The sequence below is a fragment of the Spea bombifrons genome, chromosome 12 (assembly GCF_027358695.1).
Source record: "Spea bombifrons isolate aSpeBom1 chromosome 12, aSpeBom1.2.pri, whole genome shotgun sequence".
In the NCBI taxonomy this organism is placed as follows: domain Eukaryota; kingdom Metazoa; phylum Chordata; class Amphibia; order Anura; family Pelobatidae; genus Spea; species Spea bombifrons.
This window is the reverse complement of record NC_071098.1, coordinates 12,129,813-12,153,676: the sequence shown is the minus strand read 5'-3', so window position 1 is coordinate 12,153,676 and position 23,864 is coordinate 12,129,813. Positions and strand designations below refer to the sequence as shown.

General features: G+C 38.3%; 1 protein-coding gene across 1 annotated transcript in view; it reads right to left on the bottom strand.

The window, feature by feature from the left end:
• ANKK1 (ankyrin repeat and kinase domain containing 1) overlaps positions 1-21,544 on the bottom strand; it is a 32,990-nt gene extending 11,446 nt beyond the window's left edge. The window contains 2 exon segments of the mRNA XM_053452355.1: positions 4,921-5,218; positions 21,295-21,544. Of these exon segments, the coding sequence (XP_053308330.1) occupies positions 4,921-5,218; positions 21,295-21,482 (486 nt within the window). The 5' untranslated portion in view covers positions 21,483-21,544.
• Between the last annotated feature and the right edge of the window lie 2,320 nt (positions 21,545-23,864).

The following is a 23,864-nucleotide window of genomic DNA, read 5'->3' as shown; positions in this document are numbered from 1 at the left end:
TACCCACTTTAATGCCTCATGTCATCATTTTAGGGTAAGAGGTTAGAATGAGGTTTGGTTCGGGTCCTAATGATCTAGGCCGACGCAGTCAAGTTTCTTTGGCCATCTAAAACAGTTCCAGTTTTTGGGCTGCTCGCTTTTCCTCAAAAGGCCGATTTTTTTTAAGTTGCTCTTGGGTATCACAGGCTATCCCTCTGAACTACTATCAGCTGTCCTATATTTCTCTTGTACCTATAGTAGGATTGCCCACTTTTGTTTATGTTATTTTATATTATATTGAATAGAATAAGTATTATCTTGACTAGTTAAGATGTATCTTTTTTGCAAACTCTTTATGAGCGCTATAAAATAAACATTACAGATGAGCTATGGCTGTTCAGAAGACAGAGATCTGGCATACAATTTGTCATTAAACCACAATACTAAAAGGGAAATGAGTTTGTTGATGTTGATTAAATGCTGCAACATTAGCATGATATCCCTGAATTAGAAGTGAAACCTACTTTGGATGCATAGTCTATATTTCTTGCATAATTAACTTGATGCTAGCAGACATAACCCGTCAAACCTTTTGCTGAAAGCCCTTTGTCAATTAAATAAAATTACAATAACAGACAGAGGTGTAGGACATTTCTGAGTTAATCAGGGAGAGTTAGCTGACGCTTGGAATAAATATGATACCAGCAGTGGGTAAGGCAATCTGTGAGTCCTCTAAGGTATTATATTCTTTAAGTGTTAGTACACTATTACTGATTTAGACTGCACGCCTATATGATTTCAATATGGTGCAACACTGAATGGATGAATCCAACACATTTTTCTCATGACCTCCCTACCTACTTGCGATACTGCTGTCTTCTTGCCTGTGCATTTCAAGTATTGTTTACACAGTAAAGAATTTTAAACATTCTCTGTAAAAGGAAACTTTTAACAAACCTGCAAAATCACATACAATGCAATACAATTTCCCAACGTGTCAAGGTAACCTAGTATCTTAGTGTTACCTTTCCCCTTTATAATGATCCTTTCTTGCTGCTTTATGTGAACAGTAAGCTGATGGAAGCTTAACAGAGTATACAGTATCTCACAAAAGTGAGTACACCCCTCACGTTTTCGTAAATATTTAATTATATCTTTTCATGTGACAACACTGAAGAAATTACACTTTCCTAGAATGTGAAGTATTGAGTTTACCGCCTGTATAACAGTGTAAATTTAACTTTAAATAACTCAACACACAGCCATTAATGTCTAAACCTTGGCAACAAAAGTGAGTACACCCCTACATGGAAATGTCCAAATTGGGCCCAAATTGTCAATATTTTGTGTGGCCACCATTATTTTATAGCACTGCCTTAACCCTCTTGGGCATGGAGTTCACCAGAGCTTCACAGGTTGACGCTGGAGTCCTCTTCTAATCCTCCATGACGACTTCACGGAGCTGGTGGATGTTAGAGACCTTGCGCTCCCCCACCTTCCGTTTGAGGATGCCCCAGAGATGCTCAATAGGGTTTAGGTCTGGAGAGATGCTTGGCCAGTCCATCACCTTTACCCTCAGCTTCTTTAGCAAGGCAGTGGTCATCTTGAAGGTGTGTTTGGGGTCGTTATCATGTTGGAATACTGCCCTTTGGCCCATTTTCCGAAGGGAGGGGATCATGCACTGCTTCAGCATGTCACAGTACATGTTGGCATTCATGGTTCCCTCAATGAATTGTAGCTCCCTAGTGCCGGCAGCACTCATGCAGGCCCAGACCATGACACTCCCACCCCCATGCTTGACTGTAGGCAAGACACACTGGTTGTCACCACACACGCTTGACACCATCTGAACCAAATAAGCTTATCTTGGTCTCATCGGACCACAGGACATGGTTCCAGTAATCCATGTCCTTAGTCTGCTTGTCTTCAGCAAACTGTTTGCAGGCTTTCTTGTGCATCATCTTTAGAAGAGGCTTCCTTCTGGGATGACAGCCATGCAGACCAATTTGATACAGTGTGCGGCGTCTGGTCTGAGCACTGACATGCTGACCCCCACCCCTTCAACCTCTGCAGCAATGCTGGCAGCATTCATATGTCTATTTCCCAAAGACAACCTCTGGATATGACGCTGAGCGCGTGCACTCAACTTCTCAGAGAGTTTTTTTCCATGAGGTGCCATGTTGAACTTCCAGTGACCAGTATGAGAGAGTGTGAGAGCGATAACACCAAATTTAATACACCTGCTCCCCATTCACACCTGAGACCTTGTAACACTAATGAGTCACATGACATCAGGTCGGTGATATGGCTAATTGGGCCCAATTTGGATATTTCCACTTAGGGGTGTACTCACTTTTGTTGCCAAGGTTTAGACATTAATGGCTGTGTGTTGAGTTATTTTGTGGGGACAGCACATTTACACTGTTATACAGGCTGTACACTCACTACTTTACATTGTAGCAGAGTGTCATTTCTTCAGTGAAAATATATTACAAAATATTTACAAAAATTTGAGGGGTGTAATCTTTTGTGAGATACTGTAAATGTATTACATACGAAAACCAAAACAGATGGTGATCTAAAAGGAATTATTGATCACCTTGCAGATAATACTGACAGATGTAAGACTGGATTTACTACTTCCTATAATCCCACATTTTATAGTGTTTACTTATGGAAATAGGAGATATATATATGTGTTAGAAACCTGCCTTATGTGTACCAGTGGGAATAGTGGTCCTAATTACTTTTCTCGTTACATGAATGCTGTATCCACTCCAACAAGTTAAACCCTTCCACTCTTCCTTCTTTAATTTTGGACATCTTAGACAAAATGGAGCAGTAATAATGCATGTTTTGCCATAAAATGGAACTTTCTCAGGGTATATTGGTGCCTTTTTTGTAAAGCAAATATCCTAATTTTCTGGACAACTTTAGTCAATTAACCCCCAGGGATATTTCCAATACATAAATCAGTTCCGTATATCTGTAAGCACCAATGCATTAAGTATACTGAACTTGTAAAATGTGGGATTTGGAAAAGGGACAGGTCCACTCCACCCTAAAATCTTACAGGGGAAAGGCAGAAAATAGAAGCCAGAAATAAATATGGGAAAACTATTTAAAATAGAAAATTGACAAATGATTAATGTTTTCTAGGGGTCGTTGTATACCTGACCCTACAGCCTGGCAGATAAATGAAAAATTAAGGAGAAAAGTGATCCCATCTCTCAGCGTCACAGTCATTCATAAAGTATTACAGAGAAGCATTACATTTCAAATTCCCTGAACAGTTGGAATGGAATATGTCAAGTTGAATAATTGTTGTCCGGCACAAAAACTGTTCATGTGAATGCCAATACATTGGTCTTTGGCATTGCCTAATGTCAGGATCGCTGCATGTCTGTGCCAGTGCCTATGTTTCCTTGTTATATAAACATTTATCATTACATACTTCATTTTCAGAACATGCTCCTAGCCCTTTTGTACATAGCTTCAGGGCTGGACTGAGGATGTTGAGGCAGCCCTGGCACTTTAAGGCTTGCAGACACAAAGTATGGCCGCTATAATATTTTAATTTTTTATGCTCATGTAGGGTGCAGCCGGGCATATCTGTGCCTAATGTATAATTGTCTGTGAAGTTGTTCACTTTTGGGCAGTCATGCCATGATACTTTTTAATAAGGCCTCCAATTAGTGGGCAATTTTCACTATATGTCCAGGAAAATCCCACAAACCTTGGGGCATATGGGGCACTTTCAGGCAGCAGCTCACAGCGTGCCAGATGATCAGTCTGGGCTTGCATAAGTTAATTAAATGATTGATTTAATAAAATATAAGTTATATGTTCTGCGATAGTTGGTGCACTCAACTGGTTAGTTGAGTCATTACTTAGTCTTCAAGATAATTCTCCTGGATTTAAAACAGCACACAGTGGATTTAACAGTATATTACAGCAATGGTGAACCCATGGCACATGTGCCACAACAGCCACTCCAAGGCATCTGTTGTGGCATGCAACCAGGTTGCCGACTGACCGGTTAATTTTTTAAATTGGCCCAAAATAAATGGAGCACAAGGTGTGTTCATAAAGACCTCTGTTTTACTGTTCCATCCCGAAGCATACTGGCTATAGATGATGATGTCATATCACGGTGCACAGCACTGAAGCCATGTGCACAGCAATGGAGCACTGAAACAGAGGTCTTTAGAAACAGACCTCACTCCCACCACAGGAATTAAAAAAGGTAGGAGATACAGAGAAAGAGGAGAAATAGTACGAAAATGGGGATATAAAGAGAAAGCTATAGGTGAGAGATTATGTGAAAGAGGAGAGATTGGGAGAAAGGGGAGAGATAGTGGCAGCAGCACATGTGTTCAAACTGAGATGCCACCAAACATCTTGCACCCATCCTGTTTATTGTAAATATATTTATATAGATTTAACAGGATAGTTACAAGGTTAATATATATTTATATATTTAGAGTAAACTGGATGGTACAAAGTTTTTGGAGAATTCTCAGATGGAACCCAGGTGCTGCTGTCACTGCCCTTTTAAACATAATGCAGATTATTCTTCAAATTGTTGCATTTATCACCCAACAAAATTACATTACAATCAAAAGATAAAGATTTGGGTTTTGAAACTAAAAATGTAAATGCAAAATCTTTGTTATGGGTATATTAATGTCAGACGTTGATTTCCTTCTTTTATGCTGATATTGTAGTGTAAGTTTTTAAATATCAATACTCTCCATAATAATCAAAATAAGTTAATGTTATGGACAATACAGAGGGCATGTGGCTTGGTGTGAACCACTTCCATAGATGAGTTAAACAATGTACAGTCTTTTTGGGGAGGATTTCCATCATATTTCTGCATTAACTCCTAAAAAGGATGGAGATCCTATTTCTACTTCACAGCACCATACCTGGACCTACCTTCACATGGAGATGTTCATCCAGAAGAATATTTCCAGGCTTTAGGTCCAGATGAAGAAGAGGAGGTTTCATGATGTGAAGAAAGTTCATCCCAAGAGCTATCTCGTGGATAAATCGAAACTTTAATTGCCAGCTAAGGACATGAGTGGGCAATAGTTTCTCTAGAGAACCATTTTCCATGTATTCCATTACAATCCCCAGAGGATTGGTGCAAATTCCATAGATCTGGACAATATATCGGAACTTTATCTTCTCCATCTTGGATGCTTCCTCAATTAAGGTGTTATATGTTTCCTTGCTGTAACAATAATATATTATAGAAATTTATTTAAATAGTTCTTTATCAGTTCTGAAACAAGTTGGTTCATTTCAAATCCTACAACAGCAAGGGTTCTATTACAATAAGTCATTCTGTTTTAACAATGGCAACCATAGCAATGGTCTTATCAGCAAGAATACTCACTGTTTACTATTTTGTTAAGACAACAGTTCAACATTTTTTATATATAACCTTAATGAGTTATAAAATGTATTCTCAACTACCAATCTGTACCTATACAGAAAAAAAATAGGTGAAAATGAAAAAAAAAATATAAGTGGTTGCACAAATATCAACATTTTTTTAGAAATGCAAACTATTCCCAATTACGATCCCTTGAAATAAAGAATTTATTAAATTTAACTACTTTAGGAAATAATTCCTTTGTAAACGTTTGTATACAGTACAAATGTAAATCTTTGTATCATGGTTCTAGGAAGAATTAATAAACACATTTGAGGGTTTTTTCAGAGCATGTTTTTAAGTACAAAAACATTGATATTTAGTAAAATAAAGGTTTCTAAGTTTTATAAACCAATCGGTAATGAGGTAGAGATAATGCGCACTAATACCGTATATTTGCTCGATTATAAGACAAGGTTTTTTCCAGAGCGGCGATGCGCGCAGACAACTTCCGCTGCTGCCTAGTGGGGGCAGCCGATGTATGTCTGCGCGATGCGCCGGGGCTTCTATGGGCTGGTGCTCCATCATAGAAGTCCCGGTGGATATGAGGAGCAGCAGCAGAAGTTGTCTACGCACATCTCCCAGGAGTACATCGGCTGCCCCCACTAGGCACCAGGGAGTCTGGGGGTGCATCTCGGGGTCAGAGTGGCATATCTAGTGGGGGATAAAGCATATCATGGGAGCAGAGTTGCATATCTAGGGGGGCGTAAAGCATATCAGAAGGCAAGGTGGCATATCTAGGGGGTATAAAGCATATCAGGGACGGAGTGACATATCTAGTGGGTCAGAGTCACATATCTAGAGAGCTATAAAGCATATCAAGGGGGAAGAGTGGCATATCTAGGGGAGCAGAGTGTCATATCAGGAGAGCATAAAGCATATCCGGGGGGCATAAAGCATATCAGGTTGCAGAGTGTCATATCAGGAGGCAGAGTGTAATATCTGGGGGCAGAGTGGCACAATTTTATGTGCTTTTTATGGATGGGAAGACAACCAGAGAAGTTGCAGATATATTTGCATCCGACCCAAAACACCCACCCGCACTCCGTGGAAAAATTGTCTTCCACAAAATCGGTCCCTGGTGCCAAAAAGGTTGGGGACCGCTGGTGTAAGTGGCAGTCGCAGCTGTCTGAGTAATAGAAAAAGTATTTTTATAATATCCTGAAAGCATAGTTTTCAATCATATGGGGAAAGAAGTACCTTTTGCCTAAGTAAGTGAATGAAGGAATAGAGCACCAGAGACGTTCCTCTCCTAGGGAACTAAAAATGCTTCGCTTTTCTCCATGTTTTATGTTTATCACTTCCTTCAGAGTCTTGGCTAGGTACCAGTTTGAGCTTCACTCCATTTCAATTGTTTTAAGTATAGAAACGTAGAATTTGATGGCAGATAAGAACAATTCACCCATTCGGCGTAAAACTGTCCATGGTCTCGTCTTAGATTCAGGATAGCCATATCGCTGTACTGGCCTTTACCACTTCTGCGAGTAGCTGTTCCTCTTATCCACCACCCTCTCAGTAAAGTAAAACTAAATCTAAACTTTTATATATGTACAGTATGTATGTGTATATATATATATATATATATATATATATATATATATATATATATATATATATAAAGGCCTGGAATAACAGATCCCATCTCCCATCACCTTCTACAGAGACTCGCTTGAAACAAGATAAACTAGTTATGAAAAGTATATTATTTTGAGAGCTGTCTCTTTACCGTCCCTCAAAGAGCTGCGTATGTTGAGTAAGAAAGATTTACAAGAATTGGCCTCATCTACAAGACAAGCACTTGTAAAATGATTGTGCTTCTGAGGTCTGAGATATTTCATCACACGTCGTATGATCAGACCGCAAGTAGACGTATGGAGTATTTGCTGATGTTACAAATTCGCAGGAAGCATTTTTATTGTGACTAATTGTAGACATTTATACAAACGAAGGGAATCAAAACACACGGCTCATAACTTGGCAGCATAATAAATATGACATGTAAGGTTGACCCGGGACTACCGTCTATTAATAAAAGAGAAATCTGTTATGTACCTGCATACCTGGCGCTGCCGTGCGTGACAAAATTGATGCAAAGTTTTAATACTAATCTTATTATCATAGCAACTTAAGGTGCAACCGGCAATAACATTCCATTGGTTACCATGGTGATAGTCCAGTTTTAAACCATTTCCATCAAAATTACTTTTCATATTTAATCCCAACAGAGTTTTTCTTCCCGCAAGAGCCATTTGGAATGTCTGGTCTATCCATTTTTCCACAGTAAACAAATTCAAGAAAGGATTGGCATAAAGCTATCCTGAACAATCCACTTGTCAGCGTCTTATGTTTAGAAAATGGTAATTATCAGTCCAGGAAATGGAAACTGATGCCGAATGGCTAAAAATAAAGAAAATGAAAGGATCTATGCAGGTGAGACGTTTGTAGGAGCCAAATTATAGGCAATATATGCCAAGGATCTACTATATATAGTTTGGATGTTGTATAGACCATTTTTGTACCAGTGGCCAAGTTGTAAGGAATCAAAAGGAACAATTGCTAGTAAACGTTGTAATGTAGTCCATTCTCTGTTAAATAGTAAATAATGATTAAGAAGCCATAAGTGGCTCTAGTGACGGAATCATATGTAAAAGCTCTGTTTGGGATCTGTCTCACGTTTTGATTCTAGTGTTTCGTTTCAGGCTTTGAATAGACATCTTCTTTAAATCTCTCAATTTTGCCAACATACATTTCCTAAGCAACACTCTTTGAACCTCTCGAGAGGTTACAGCATAATTAAAAACATGAGAATCTTAAACTAATCAACCGATCTAATCCTCAGCTAATCAAGGCTATTTGCAACATGCTCAAGAGATTTTCATGCAAATGAGTTTTCTGTAACACAATAAAACACCCAATTATAAGATGTCTTTTAATTTTCATTTTTGTAATGTGTTACAAATACAAATGATGGATAGGTAGATACAGAGAGAGACTGATGAACAGGCAGACAAATCAGTCATTCAAGTTGGAATTACTAAATAAATTGATTGGAATTACTAAATATATATATATAATGTATATATTAAAATTAAAGGATAAAAACATATTTTTGACAAAGGAAGGGAATAAATACAGCGGACTAATATATTTGTGGTTACATATAAAAAAAATGTAATACCAGGGTGCTATTAAGACAAGACCACTTTTCAAAACATACACCACAATTATATATATATATATATTCAAAGGGGCATGCAGGCCCATGTTCCACTTTTTCATACACATGTATTTATTGTTTTAATAAAATTAAAGACATAGTCCTTTAGATTTTTCTCTTGTTATGTGCTACTAAAAAAAAAACCCAAAGAAATTCATAGAAAAATTAAACTGTGACGTTGATACCGATCTTTAGAAATACATAAACAAATACTAATGTCAGCTGCATTTTTAAGACCATGACTAAGTGGACTTGTTTGTCTATGAAAGAACAGTTTAAGTGGAAAAGGTTTCTCCTGGAGTTTTCCTTTGCGTACAGATCAGTAATGTTACGCTGCAAAAGACGATTGAATTCTGGGCAATGTTAATGATGCAATGCTAAGTTAACGTACACTCGATAAAACCAGTTTAACCACCTGTTTGCAGTCAAGCAGGTTTGCTGAGGACAATGTTACTTTCAGGAATGCAGCTTAATAAATATTTAGGGAGTGACTTATTGAATGTAAAAGCACAGAGTGCCAGCACTAGCAATGATAGAGCTTAACAATGCATACTGTTCCAAACATATACACACAAATGTAGTCTTATCTCCGAAAGGGCATGATCGTTATAGGTAGGGAAAGTACCGTATTTGCTCGATTATAAGACGACCCTGATTATAAGACGACCTCCCAAAATCAAAATATTAATTTAGGAAAAAAACAAAAAGCCTGAATATAAGACTACCCTATAGGAAAAAAGTTTTACTAGTAAATATTAATTCATGTAAACTAATTTTCATATTTAATAAAAGTTATGATTGAGAAAAATATATTTTTTATTTCCTTTTATTTGCCAACCTGCCCCCCCCCAGTTATGCACATCTGCCCCCAGGCTTGCCACTCTGCCCCCAGAAATGCCTTATGCCCCCTATTTGCCACTCTGCCCCATGATGTGCCTTTTAACCCTCTATATGCCACTCTGCCTCCAGAAATGTCTTATACCCTCCTATATGCCACTGTGCCCCATGATATGCCTTTAAACCCCCTATATGCCCCTCTGCCCCATGATATGCCTTATACCCCTATATGCCACTCTGGCATATAGGGGGTTAAAAGGCATATCATGGGGCAGAGGGGCATATAGGGGGTTAAAAGGCATATCAGAAATGTCTTATACCCTCCTATATGCCACTGTGCCCCATGATATGCCTTATATAGGGGGTTAAAAGGCATATCATGGGGCTGAGTGGCATATAGGGGGTTAAAATGCATTTCTTGATATATATATATATATATATATATATATATATATATATATATATATATATACTGCTAACAGCAATCACACTCCTATCAAGCCAAGGCAGCCAGTACATGCTGGAACCTGGGGATGTTAGAAGTGTGATTACAGCCTCCCTATGCCATGCTACCACCCCCACCCCCCTTACACATCCATGCTATCACACACACACACACACTCATTCACAAACATTTAAATACTCATTCATTCCATTAATCACACATACATACACACACACGCTCAAATGACCAAGTGCTCTGTTTCTAGCGGTTCTGCTATTTCACAAATTTTGTGAACCCCGTGTCCGGCGCATGTCGTATTAATACTTGATACTCTATTAGCCCAACCTGACTCAAATTGAGTAATATTCATTATGATAAAGTCATTATCACAGAAGGCTTACCTTTGCGTGCTGTGTTGTAGAAATAGATAAGACATGACCTGGTATGAAATCTTGTGATTACCATGTTAATAATGGTCCTTTATCAGATAAGCATTTGGCAGCACTGTACACATTCTGACATCGTTTTACATAATAAGCTTATTAACGATGGCATTCTAATAAGAACGTCACTTCAAGTAAAAAGATAATGGGGAACATTCACGAAATACAAAGAACAACCTCTTTGGCCACAAAGAAATGTTGACATGGTGGAAGGTTATTAATGTTTCTTGATTTTTAAATATCATAATGTCAAATTAATGTTATGTAAAATGATTTTTCCTGCTTTGTATGGTGACAGTTTTAATAGATTTTTGTTATTTATTGTTATAGTGCTATAATTAATCAAGCAATGTGAATTTTAATTGTTGTCTCTGTTGTGAAATCCAGATTTAGCAATTTTGAGAATTTTTAATTGATCTAGAATAGCCTAGACTTGTGTTGAGATTTTAATTTTTTAAAACGATTTATCTGTTTTTACTAAAGGTACTAAAACTACAAGGTACTACAAAGGTACTACAATAAGCATACTCATGAGAAGAAAAAAAAAAGTTAATTTAAAGCAGAGCTGGACTGGCAATGACAGGGTGCCCTGGTGCTTTAAGGCCAGCGGCCGGTAGTGATGGGAAGTTCGGATCATTAAAGTGAATCGGATCATTTCGATTCGTTCACTGAAATGATCCGATTCATGATCCGGATCTTCGGATCACTCAGTGTGTCTGCACGGAGTTACTGTTTTCCAGTAACTCCGTGCAGGCACACTAACGATTGGCCCCGCCCCTTTCATTATGAATCCTCCCCCCTGCCTCCAGTGATGTCAATGAAGGCAGAGAGTCGTTCAAAGATTCGGATCTTACAGGGATCCGAATCTTACAGTGATCCGGATCACTGTAAGATCCGGATCATTGTAAGATCCGGATCATTGTAAGATCCGGATCATTGTAAGATCCGGATCTTTGAACGACTCTCTGCCTTCATTGGCATTCTAATCATTAAGAGAATGTCACCATACTGTTATAAATAAATTCATTAATAATCACTGCCCCAAGGATTTACATTCCCCTTTACCTGCAACTGCACCTTAAGCTAACTTTATTAAATTAATTAAATTAACCCTCACCATTAAATTAACCCTAAACACCCCATCAACCATGACTGCCCTAAAATTAACCCTTAACACCCCATCAACCATAACTGCCCCCAAATTAACCCTAAACACCCCATTAAGCATAACTGCCCCTAAATTAACCCTAAACACCTCGTTAAGCATAACTGCCCCCAAATTAACCCTAAACACCCCATTAAGCATAACTGCCCACAAATTAACACTAAAGACCCCATTAAGCATAACTGCCCCCAAATTAACACTAAAGACCCCATTAAGCATAACTGCCCCTAAATTAACACTAAAGACCCCATTAAGCATAACTGCCCCCAAATTAACCCTAAACACCCCATTAAGCAGAACTGCCCCAAATTAACCCTAAACACCTCATTAAGCATAAATGCCCCTAAATTAACACTAAAGACCCCATTAAGCATAACTGCGCCCAAATTAACCCTAAACACCTCATTAAGCATAACTGCCCCTAAATTAACACTAAAGACCCATTAAGCATAACTGCCCCAAATTAACCCTAAACACCTCATTAAGCATAACTGCCCCTAAATTAACACTAAAGACCCCATTAAGCATAACTGCCCCTAAATTATCCTTAAACACCCCATTAAGCATAACTGCCCCCAAATTAACACTAAAGACCCCATCAACCATACCAATTTATTAGGTAATTTATCTGGAGTACATGCAATTAATTTAGGGACAGTTATGGTTAATGGAGTATTTAGGGTTAATTTCAGGGGCCGTTATGGTTAATGGGGTCTTTAGGGTTAATTTCAGGGGCCGTTATGGTTAATGGGATCTTTACGGTTAATTTCAGGGGCAGTTATGGTTGATGGGGTATAAGGGTTAATTTTATGCTGATGACTGAGGGTTAATTTAATTAATTTAATAAAGTTAACTGTAGGTGCAGTTATAGGTAAAGGGGGGCAAACTCAGGGGAATCTAAATCCTGGGGGCAGTGTGAACATTATTAATGTATTTATTTATAAAAGTATGGTATCAGTGATATTCTCTGAATGATTCGAATCTCTGTAAGATTCGGATCCTTGTAAGATCCGGATCCCTGTAAGATTCGAATCATTCGACTCTTCGGTTCATTCGACTCTTCGGTTCATTCGACTCTTCGGTTCATTCGACTCTTCGGTTCATTCGACTCTTCGGATCATTCGACTCTTTGAACGACTCTCTGACTCTATGAGTCATCGTTCCTGTGAGAATTAATGAGCTGTAACCTGACCCCAGAGTGCTCTGCAGATGACTCACAGCTCTAGGATCAGGTTACAGCTGCATGATGATTCACAGACTGAACCGCTACAAACGAATCGTTCAGTCTAGTGAACCGACTCATCCGGATCACTAAAAAGAACCGGATCAAATGAACGATTCGTTCATGATCCGGACATCACTAGCGGCCGGCTGATGAGCAGCAAGGCTGTTTGCACGGTGTGTGCTAGCCACAACAAAGAAAGGTTGGGAAGAGGTAAAGAGGTAAGGGAGGGAAGGAGTAAGAAAATTAGAGGATAAGTGTTAGCATGTGTTAGCATGTGTTTTTGTGTGTGTGTGTAATTATGCGTCCCAGTGCGTACGTTAGTTTCTAAAACTAAGGCTAATTGGGCTGCTTGGCTTTAACTGGGCCAGAAGGTACCAGCCCTCCCTTTCCTGCAGTTGATTTTGTGCAAGTTAAATTTAGTTTTAGTGAATTACTGAGTAAGACTTTGTGTCTCACCTTTTTAGCCAACTCACAGCTTAGTAAATACATCTCTTTATTCCATTAGGTTTCCTAGTTCAACGATCATATTGTCAGTTGGATAAAATAACCCTCACTGTCTAGTTTTATTATTTTCTTAAACACATTTGATTTAATAAAATGTGCAAAATCAATGATTCTTGTATAAAAATACATATGTGTAGTATTTTACAGCATAGTAAATGCCCTGGGCATTTTGTGCCTGATTGACGGCTCATTCTGTGTTCTAAGATTTTGTTGCATTGAGGTAGCACTGAATGAGTGCCCAAAGCAGTGTTTATTTTTAATCTACCATGCCAGTTTACATCATACAGTGCTGTGAAAAAATATTTGCCCCTTCTCGATTTTTCTTCTAATCTATATAATCCATCTGATTTCAATATTAGACAAAGATAACCAGAATAAACACAAAATGCAGTTTATAACCGATGATTTCCTGCATAGAAAGAAAAAAGCTATACAACCCTGTCCAAAAGCTGGTCCTATGTGAAAAAGCAATTGACCCTTAGTTAATAAATCAACCCATTAACCAAATTTAATTGATAATTGCGTTCAGTTTCACTAGACATACCCAAGCATGATTACTGCCAGCCCTGTTAAATCTAAACATCAATTAAATAAAACTTTGCTTGCAAATTGAAGTAGGCTAAAAGGTCTCTAAAGCAGCACGTTATATGCCCCACTGTGTACCTGAAATGACTGCTGCTCCCCTGCTGCTGCAGATGTGTGAAAACACCATTGACAAGTCCCGCAACGCCATCTAATTTGGATCCAGATTACATGGACATAATCCAACATGGACAATCCTTTTTTACATTTATTACATTTATTTATAAAGTACCGGCCGATTCCGCAGTGCTGTTACATTCATTAGAACAATTTATAAACACATACAATAACAAACTGGTACAAGGGAGAAGAGGGCCCTGCTCTTGCGAGTTTACAATCTAGTCGGTGGTTGAGGGGAGTGAGCCAATAGGAGAGGATGGCTTGGATGGGGATGAGTTGATCTGGTTGTGATGATGTGTTGAAGCTGTTTGTTCCGATGGCTGTGATTAGGATGATGGTTGGGATCACTGTAAAGGAATGTTGTACGCTTCCCTGAACAGGTGGGTTTTCAGAGAGGTTTTGAAAGTCGCGTATGAGGCAGAAAGTCTGACGGAACGGGGAAGGGAATTCCACAGGAGGGGAGCGGCACGGGTGAAATCCTGAATACCGGAGCAGGAAGAGGTAACAACAGTAGAAGAAAGCCGCAGGTCGTGAGAGGAGCGAAGAGGGCGGGTAGGGGTGTATTTGTATAGGAGGATAGAGATGTAAGGTGGTCCCGAGTTGTTGAGGGCTCTATAGGTCAGGGATTCTGAAGGGTATGGGGGGGGCAATGAAGTGATTGGCATAGTGGAGCAGCGGATGAGGAACAGCGTTTTTTAAATAAATGTAATGTAATGTAAAATCTATTAAAACTGTCACCATACAAAACAGGAAAAAGCATTTTACGCAACATTTATACAACTCTTCACACATGTGTAAAGGATCAATGATTTTTGGGATGCTTCTTTATAAAATTGTATCTGCCTCCCTATTATCCTGGAGGGTGGGCATACACTGTTCATTCCTTGAATGGATTGCCTGTTATAGGTTGTGTTACCTGAGCTCTTGTGCCTTGTTTGCTGTCAGATATTTACTGCTATTCCTATGTATGATCGTTGGGTTGTTTCTGATTCTGAATATCATTTATACTGCTGTTCCTGTGTATGATCTTATTCCTGACTATGAATTAAACGCTTATTCCCTGATCCGGCATTGTATTACTGTCTATATCCAGTGGGTTGTCTTGTTACAGGTTTCCCTGTTTGGGCTAGAGGTCCTGCATTGTAGATCCTTACCAAGAACTGTTACACACATGATGCCACAATCTAAAGAAATTAAAGAACAGATCTATTCATTAAGAAAGGGTTACAAAGCCATTTATAAGTCTCTGGGACTCCAGCGAACCACACTGAGACCTATTATCACAAATGGAGAAAACTTGGAACAGTGTTGAACCTTCACAGGAGTGGCTGGTCTACCAAAATTCCTTCAAGAGGGCATGGCCGACTTCATCGGGAAGGTCATAAAAGAACCCAGACTAACTAAAGAAATGCAGGCCTCACTTGCCTCAGTTAAGGTTTGTGTTCAACATTCCACAATAAGAACGAGACTGCACAAACATGGCACCTATGGGAGAATTGGAACCATGAATTCTGCTCCCTATCAGAAAATCTTGAAGAAGAATATCGGACCATCAGATCGTGACATAAAGCTCAAGCTCAGCTGGGTTATGCAGCAGGACAATGACCCGAAGCACGCAAGTAAGTCCACTCTGAATAGCTCAAAAGAAACAAACTAAAGGTTTTAGAGTGGCGTAAGTCCCGATTTGAATCTAACTGAGATGCTATGGTATCACCTTAAAAAGGCAGTTCATGCTTGAAACCCCTCGAATGTGCCTAAATTAAAACAAATCTGTCAAGAAGAGTGGCCAAAATTCCTACACAGTAATAGGAAAGACTCATTGCCAGTTATCACAAACATTTATTAGCAGTGCTGCCATCAAGGGTGGCAAAACCAGTTAAGAGGTTTAGGGACAATCACTGTACACATGAGTGATTGCGGTTAACTCTTTACCTGCAATACATGAAATGATCACTTAAAAGATGTACTTTGTATTTACTCAAGTTGTCTTATATTAACTTAGCTGGGTCATCTGAAACTTTTAAACGTGACAAATAAGCCAAAAAAATTTGGAAGGGGCAAATATTTTTCACAGCACTGTCTACCTATTACTTCATAGAGCGCTATTATATCTGTTTTGATAAAATGTGCTTTCGTAGGACAGTTTAAAAACTGTAACGTTTTAATGAACAGCTTGTCTTTGTAGAAATATAATATCTAGAAATCTTGGTAAGATTAGTTAGCAAGGACAGTGAACATGTAGTGGCAGTAAAACGTGCATAGCATCTTGTAATGCATCCTATGGAGCCTAAGCCAGCTTGGCACAGCCTCAATAGTATAAATGGGCTGGTTGGGGAGGTCAGAGATCTCCCTTGTAACTAGGCCATCGAATGGTGACACAGCATAAGGGTAGGTTGCCTAAAAAGGGCCCCTAGTTTTGCAGCAAAGGGACTGCATGCAGTCCAGCTGGACCTGCAACTCTAGACCTAGTTGGCTTAGGCCAGAATACGTCGCTTGCTACAGTTGTGTTAAAATAATAATTACTATTCTTTGACAGGTTATTTGAATACATTACTTAGATGCTGTAATCAACACATAAAGATAGATATAAAAAAATGCATCCACATATTTATTTGGCCCTACCGGGAACTAAACATGTGGTATGCAGCCATTCCAAGTTGTGGATAACTGGGCCTTCATTTGATTTGTGGCTAGTATTCCTGCTCTAAGGACAGCTTGAAATGAAAGCATTGTTTCTTTACTATGTAATCGAGATGAGCAAGAATGTGGTTGTCAGTAAACATCCTGCAGATATGACTTTCAGATTTAATGTAATAGTAAAGGCTTACAATAAATAAACCATACGTGTAAGGCCACATTGGCTAGTAAACCGTATGTGTTTAAACAGCCTGACCTTGGATCTCACTGCTTCACATAAATGTGACAAACTCTTAAAGATTGAAGCTTTATGAAAAATAGCCACAGGTTGATAAACCTATTGTCATACTATCCATTGCAGAAAGCCTATGTTCTTAAGATTTTACCAAGATTAGGTTTTATTCTTAACATGGTTGGATAAGACCACAAGTGCTTCCAAACAACTTAGACTATCAGGATCTAAACACGATCAATCAGTGAAGACCAATGATGGGAAACCTTGGTATGTGAGAATATATAAGAAATGAAGTTAAAGGCGACATTAAGACAATCTTTTAGTAAAATGCACCTCCTTTTTAAAAAAAGGTATATAATGCCTTCTACAAAAAATACTCTGAAGCATGGAATGGCATCCATTGATAGGCAGGAAAATGGCTACTCAGAACACGTTCTGTAAATATGGCGATAGTTGAGATGACTTTATAGGAATTGTCCCAAGCTACTAGGTTATTTTGAGTCCTAAAACATTGTTTGTTGACTGTACATCAAGAGTGCGGTAAGAAAATGCACTTTTTAGACAAAGAAGTAGGACAGTATGAAATATATGTTTACTTTACTATTTCACTGGTAAAACGTTTGACCTCTAAAAGCCTATTTTAAACATTTCTATTACTATGTAGAGTAGTTCTGTTTTCTTTGCTAAGTATCAAACATATAGAAAGTTTTTTTCCTGTTGACAATGCACAGTAAACTTTGTGTCATGCTTTTTGCAGATATTAAAAGGGGTTCTTTTTCCTTTGACATACCGCCAGTTGACTTATAAAATGTTTTGACAATGTAGCGGGTAAAAATGTTTTTTTTTTTAGCAAAAAAACAAACTTTATTCCCTTCTAACATTTCTAGCATTCATTGTTTGTTTTTTCTGCTTAGCCAAAACTTAAGAACTTTCAGTAGGTATTTACATCCCACAGCATTTAATTATGATGAAAAATATGTAAATTGATTTTATTTTGTTACCTTTTTTGTTAATTTAACTTGGTTATTCCATTGTTATTATTATTCAGATTACGTTATTCCAAGGCACACTTTTGGCAGACAGAATCATCTTTAATGGTGATAGACATTTGTATACAGTATCTGGGAACTTCCTAGGATAGGCTACATATTCTGCCTGTTACGCTGCCTAGAGAAAGAGGATAGTGGCCAAGTGGCCCAGGCAAGCAGCTCTTCATCTGGAGACTCTGGGTAAAACACAGCAAGTATGCTTGCTTGACAATAGATTGCAGACTCCTAGAGACAGATGGGCCAAAATAATAGTGGAGATTGTGTGTTAAGGTTTTCAAATTTGCTCTGAAGTTACTGAGAAGGGTTATGGTTTTCTTAGGTGTTTTTTTTAACAATGTTACCTGTGACAGAGTCTATGGGGGGGTAGTAGAAGGAAGGTATTTGAGACTCAGAATCCTCCATAGCCTGGACTCCTTCACCTGGGCTAATTAGCAGCTGCTGAGGCTTTAACTAGCAGACCACGGAACAGACAGGAGAACGGAGGCTGAACTGCTGGGATTGGGACAGTGCCGAGTGTGAAAGTGACAAAGGTTGCTGAAAATCTCTGTTTATTGCACTGGATTTGTTAGTTTACTGCCCTGGATTAGAAAGGAAATTATTTATGTTTGAAGATTTTCTTTTCTGTATTTGCCTGGATTTATGATCAAACGTATTGCTGTTTGGAATCTGCACATTTGAAATAAACACATTTTCTTTATCGTAAGAGACTGTTGTCGTGTACCTAATACCCTAGAGGACTGTGATTTCTGTTCATGGAAGGAGCAGCTCGCTTTGCTTGCTCACATACCACACAATGGGGTCTTGTTAGGACTTATCTGCCGGATCATAAGGAATTATCTGCTAGATAGCGACACCATCCCACAGCTGATCTCCTCCTCTGTCACAGCATCTGCAAGTAGGCCGTGTCCAGGCCTGACTCACGGTTGCCATTCACTATATGTTGCGCACCCCTTAGCTTTTCTACCAGTGCCACCCCTCCCTGAGCTGGAATGAACCTGGAAGCAAGGTATATAAACCTTCATTCTGCTGTTAGCCTTGACCGTTGGTTGGTGTCTCTCGAGTATCGCTCCTGTGCATCTTGTTGGACCCAAATTGGTACTCCTGACCCGGTTTGCTTGTGGATGCTGATTTTGGCTTTGATCCTTCTGATTCTTTGGCTTTTGACCTGGCTTTTGTTGTGACTTTGCTCCTGCCTTCTCCACCTATAGATCCTTCTACTGCCATTAATGTGACAGACCTCATTGCTTTTTGGACATTAGTATACATGAATTACTATATAATAAATGCTTCAGGCACTCATCAGACTGGCATGAGAATATCAAAAGGGTATTCTGAATTGTGTCATTGTGGCTCATAGTAAGAATTTACTACCCAACCGATATGCAAGAAGATAATTTACTAAAATGCTGTTGTCCTTTCTCTGAGTGAATGGATAATAATCACCCGTTTGTGACGAATTATGCAGACATTTAAGGGACACTCCAGCTATAATTTGCACCTCAGTGCATTGTATGATCCCTTTAAATTTTTCAAGGTGTTCCTTTTCCAAATGCTTAGGGGGATTGTCCAGATTTCCTTCTAATACTCCTGTGCTATATTTTGTACTTGTTTTAGTGTGTCTGATTCTTTAAATACTTCCATTGTTTAACCCTAATTCTTCATTGATATTACCTAATTCCTATGCAACTATTTAAGAAGTGTAAATAAAATAACCTGCTAAAATGACCAATTGTGAACTGGTATAATTCATCTTTCTTGGATTTGTTAGAAATTGTTAGATTCCTAAGCTTTTTTACTGGAATCTTGGTACTGAACAATACAGTACAAGAAAAGAGCACAGCTTCCAACAGTCTTCTTCTACATTTCTCTCAGCACCTAAAGAGAGTTAGACTGCAAATAGGTAGGGCATATGTGTCTATGTGATACTTGTCCTTTCATACATAGAATAAATAGATCTAATAAGCACAAGGTGTAGAGGAGTGGCTTTTCTTGTTTCGTGGTTGCTAGGGGTTGGTGCCTTTACCTAACCTAGTAAATAGCAACAAACTTAAAATGCCTTGTTTTACCTGGTTGTATTGCTAGAAAGTTAGCATAAAGCATGCACAGTACAAACGTGACAAAACAAATCAAACAATAAGTTACTGCAGCCATAAAACCATTATGGCCTTAAGAAAAAATTCTGCTTAGCTGGCTAGTAATGGCTAGGTGCTGAGCACGAGTGATTAGAGGGATAGGACCTATCGATGGCTATTTATGATAGGAATATTAATTGTACTTACCCAATTTAATCTACGAACACATTTTCTGTTGTTTATATACAGACATATTATGTAAATGTTGTAGATGACAATGATAGACTCAGTCGAGCAAACCCTTTGGGCTTCTACAAAACATGGACGTCGCAGGAGGAAAGAGGGACAGTGACATTTGGGTCCACAAAAAAGGAAGACTTGGGAGATAAGAATCTGCATATTACGCGTCTAATTAGCCTGAGCAAACACAAGATATCTGAAGCCTTCTCTGATCCCATGTGAGCCTGGTGTATTTTTTCCTTTGTAAATAGAGAACCATCATTAGAATGGAACCACTGGAGTGCCACTGTTATAGATCAGCAAGCAATGCCAGCCTGAATTTCTATGCATTAATAGTCTTAACTGTTTTGGTTAACAAAAAAAGGCAGTATAGTTAGACATATTTTTTACTATAATAATAATATGTATTTTTCTTTCCGATAGTATTCCACATTGATTCTAATTCCACAAAAGAGAAACCAGTTAGGTTTATGTGTATCCAGTACTGTAATCATCCCTACAGAATATTTCCGAAACAATCCCAGTAGAGAATAGATCTGGTATGAGAATTGTCAAGTTCCTACATGAACTATCTTGGTTTATTTGCATATATTGAAAAGGAAATGTGCAGTTTAATGTACAAGGAAGTACTGGCACAAAATATGTACTGGAAGTTCCATGTACCTGTAACCACTTGTCAAAGGTTCAGTGTCGATACATATAAAGGTGGGGATAGATGGGGAATTTTTGGGAGAAAAGGTGTTTCTAGTAATCTGATCACGATTTGCATCAGTATCTTATATTTTAGATATGCAAAATATTGTCACTTCCATATAATTTTTTGCTGGCAATGCTTAATTGGCATGTGGCACATAAGCAGGTACAGATAAGTAATTGCTATAGAAACAGAAAACTTTTTATTTTCTTAAACCTTCAGACAAACAAATATAGTGACAGATCTGGTAAGGTTTGTTTGCTGGAAGTGTTAAGAGAGTGCAGTTCGTGTTTCGTTTAAGTGGAACAGCACATTTAAGTAAAAGAAAATCAGACAGATCTGGTTTAGGTACATATGCCACGTACCGAACCCTTGTATTCTGATTACTCTATCATATACAAACATACCTTTCAAGATCAGAATCCACTAGTGCAGACGTTGCGCATTTCACAGCGTAGACGGTCCACCACTTCTTGTGTCTCACTTTGAACACTTGCCCAAATCCACCTAAAGCCACAGCGCTCCATTCATTTTCAAAATCATCTTTACTAAACTTTGTCAAGTTGCTTTTCACTTCTTCCCCTCCACCTGCCATGATAGCAAAGTTTTGTGTGTCCAATGCCTCCGCTACATTTGAACTCCTTGGAATGTATGTCTGTGTGTGTTTTAAGAGCCTTGCTTCCTGGAATAAACGCTACCTGTGTTTCAAAGGGAGGAGAGGCTTTTCATAATCATATGCATGTACCTTGTTGCCAGATTTCTACTTTACTATGCTGTATGATACTATGTAGGTCGTAAATTTCAGGTATGTGATATGCATTCCTTCAAATCTGTTTTTGTTCTATTCTAAACTAACCTGCACTACTTTGAAGAAGACCTGAAGGTCACTTTTGTTTTTACTGTTTTTAACATTTATATAAAATCACTTGCTAATAATACTAATAACTATAAGAAGAATGATAACAAAAATAAGAATTATTAGTATTACTACTACTAGTGTTGTTATTATTGGTATTATTATTATTTTATATATATATATATATATATATATATATATATATATATATATATATTAATAAACAATGCAATTGATAGATGTAGGGCTAGTAGCACCATAGAATTCGTTGGCAGATATAGCCCCACATCTGTTAACTGCATGGGAATTAAGCTTATATTAAGTCTTTGGCCCCATCGGTTAGTGGCCACAGTGGATTTGGCCGATATTGAAAATCAAGCCCAACTAACTCAGTCTTTACCAAATTCCATCGCATGAGAAATATATTCAATATTTTGTTTCTGTCCTATTTTCTCAGTGCTTGTTCATGTCTGCTGCTCCCCTTAAAGCAGTATGACAGCCTTTTCATGTACCCGTGTAGCAAGCAGATTTGTGACATTATTTAGCATATATGATGTCTGATATGGCGGTACTCTAACCAGTCCATTGGCAAATAGACAATAAATGTAATATAGAAATAACATACACTTTTAAGAACAAACTATTACCCTTATGTAACAGTCTCTTTGTGTTACACGCAGTGTAGATTCCTGCTCCTTTGATACTGTATCCAACAGACCATATTAATCAAGCCCCTGAGATCAGACAAAAGACTTACAACCAAAGATTTCTAAATTTACTTCTAGGAAATCCTCAAGGAAGAATATAAAGAGGTTTTCGGCCTTTTTCATGGCCTCCCAGAAGGCCGCAGACCTGGTTCACAAGACTAAAATGTAAACGTGAGGCGTTTGATGTACGTGTTCTAAAACAAATATCCACTTTTCTATTCAAGGTAAAGTGATAACACACAAGAATGTTAAAATAAAATGTGTTAACCTGGGGCCTAAGTCTGCTCGTTGGTGTAGTAACCTAAAACATAAATGGCCTTCACTTAGTATACTCTAGTGTTTTGCACACCCAGATTTCACTCTATACAGTCCTGTCTAACAATCTTTCACTAAAACTGATGGATAGGCAGACAATTAAGGGATCACAGGGTCAAGGTGCAAATACTGCCAAAATCCACGTTATTAAGATAGTAAAACACACCAAGAAAGGTCTGGCTAACTGCATCTATTAATATTTTGTTCAGATGGAAATGAAGGGAATTGACTTTAGTTAGGAAAAAAAGCTATTGAGTAATTTGCTACATGTGAGTTTATCAAGGAAGATGTTCTACTACTAGTTGTCTAAGGTAAAGATAAATAAGTCGATGGGGCCTGATGAGATACACCCAAAGTCATTAAAAGAGCTTGATGGTGTACTAGCAAACCCTTTAACCGATTTATTTAACCAATAACTGTTAACGGGAGTAGTCCCAGAAGATTGAAAATTAGCGCCCATTCATAAGAAAGGCAGTAAGGAGGAGTTGGGCAACTACAGGCCAGTATTACATCTGTAGTGGGGAAATTAATGGAAACTATGTCAAAGGATAGGGTTGGTGAACATCTAAAACCACATGCATTTCAAGATCAGGGACAACATGAGTTTATTGCAGGGAAATTATCCCAAGCTAATCTTATTGATTTTTTTGATTGGGATCAGGGTGGTGCAGTAGACATTGTGGACCTGGAATTCAGTAAGGTTTTTGACACTGTGCCACATAGCAGACTTAGCAATAAGCTGCAGTCTTTGAGTTTGAATTACAAAACACAGTCCCATGACCCAGAGAATTCACATCATGACCTAGAGAACCGTAGAGGCGGCACTTCACTTGCAGTCTCCGGTAAAAATCCCAGGTATGCTGACCATATGTTATTTAGTGTCAGATTTTCTTCCCCAACCCAGCCCTGTTATGAATATTTTTTTTAAAAATTCCACCAAATACACGTTTAAAAATATTAAACCCTATTACTTAATATTATGCTCACTGCATAAATTACATTCTTATTATAAAGTAAGGAACATGTTCAACTAATGTCTCCTAGTTATGTCAGGCTTTGTGTGATTCTGACTTAAAAACAAGACATAATAAATGCTCAT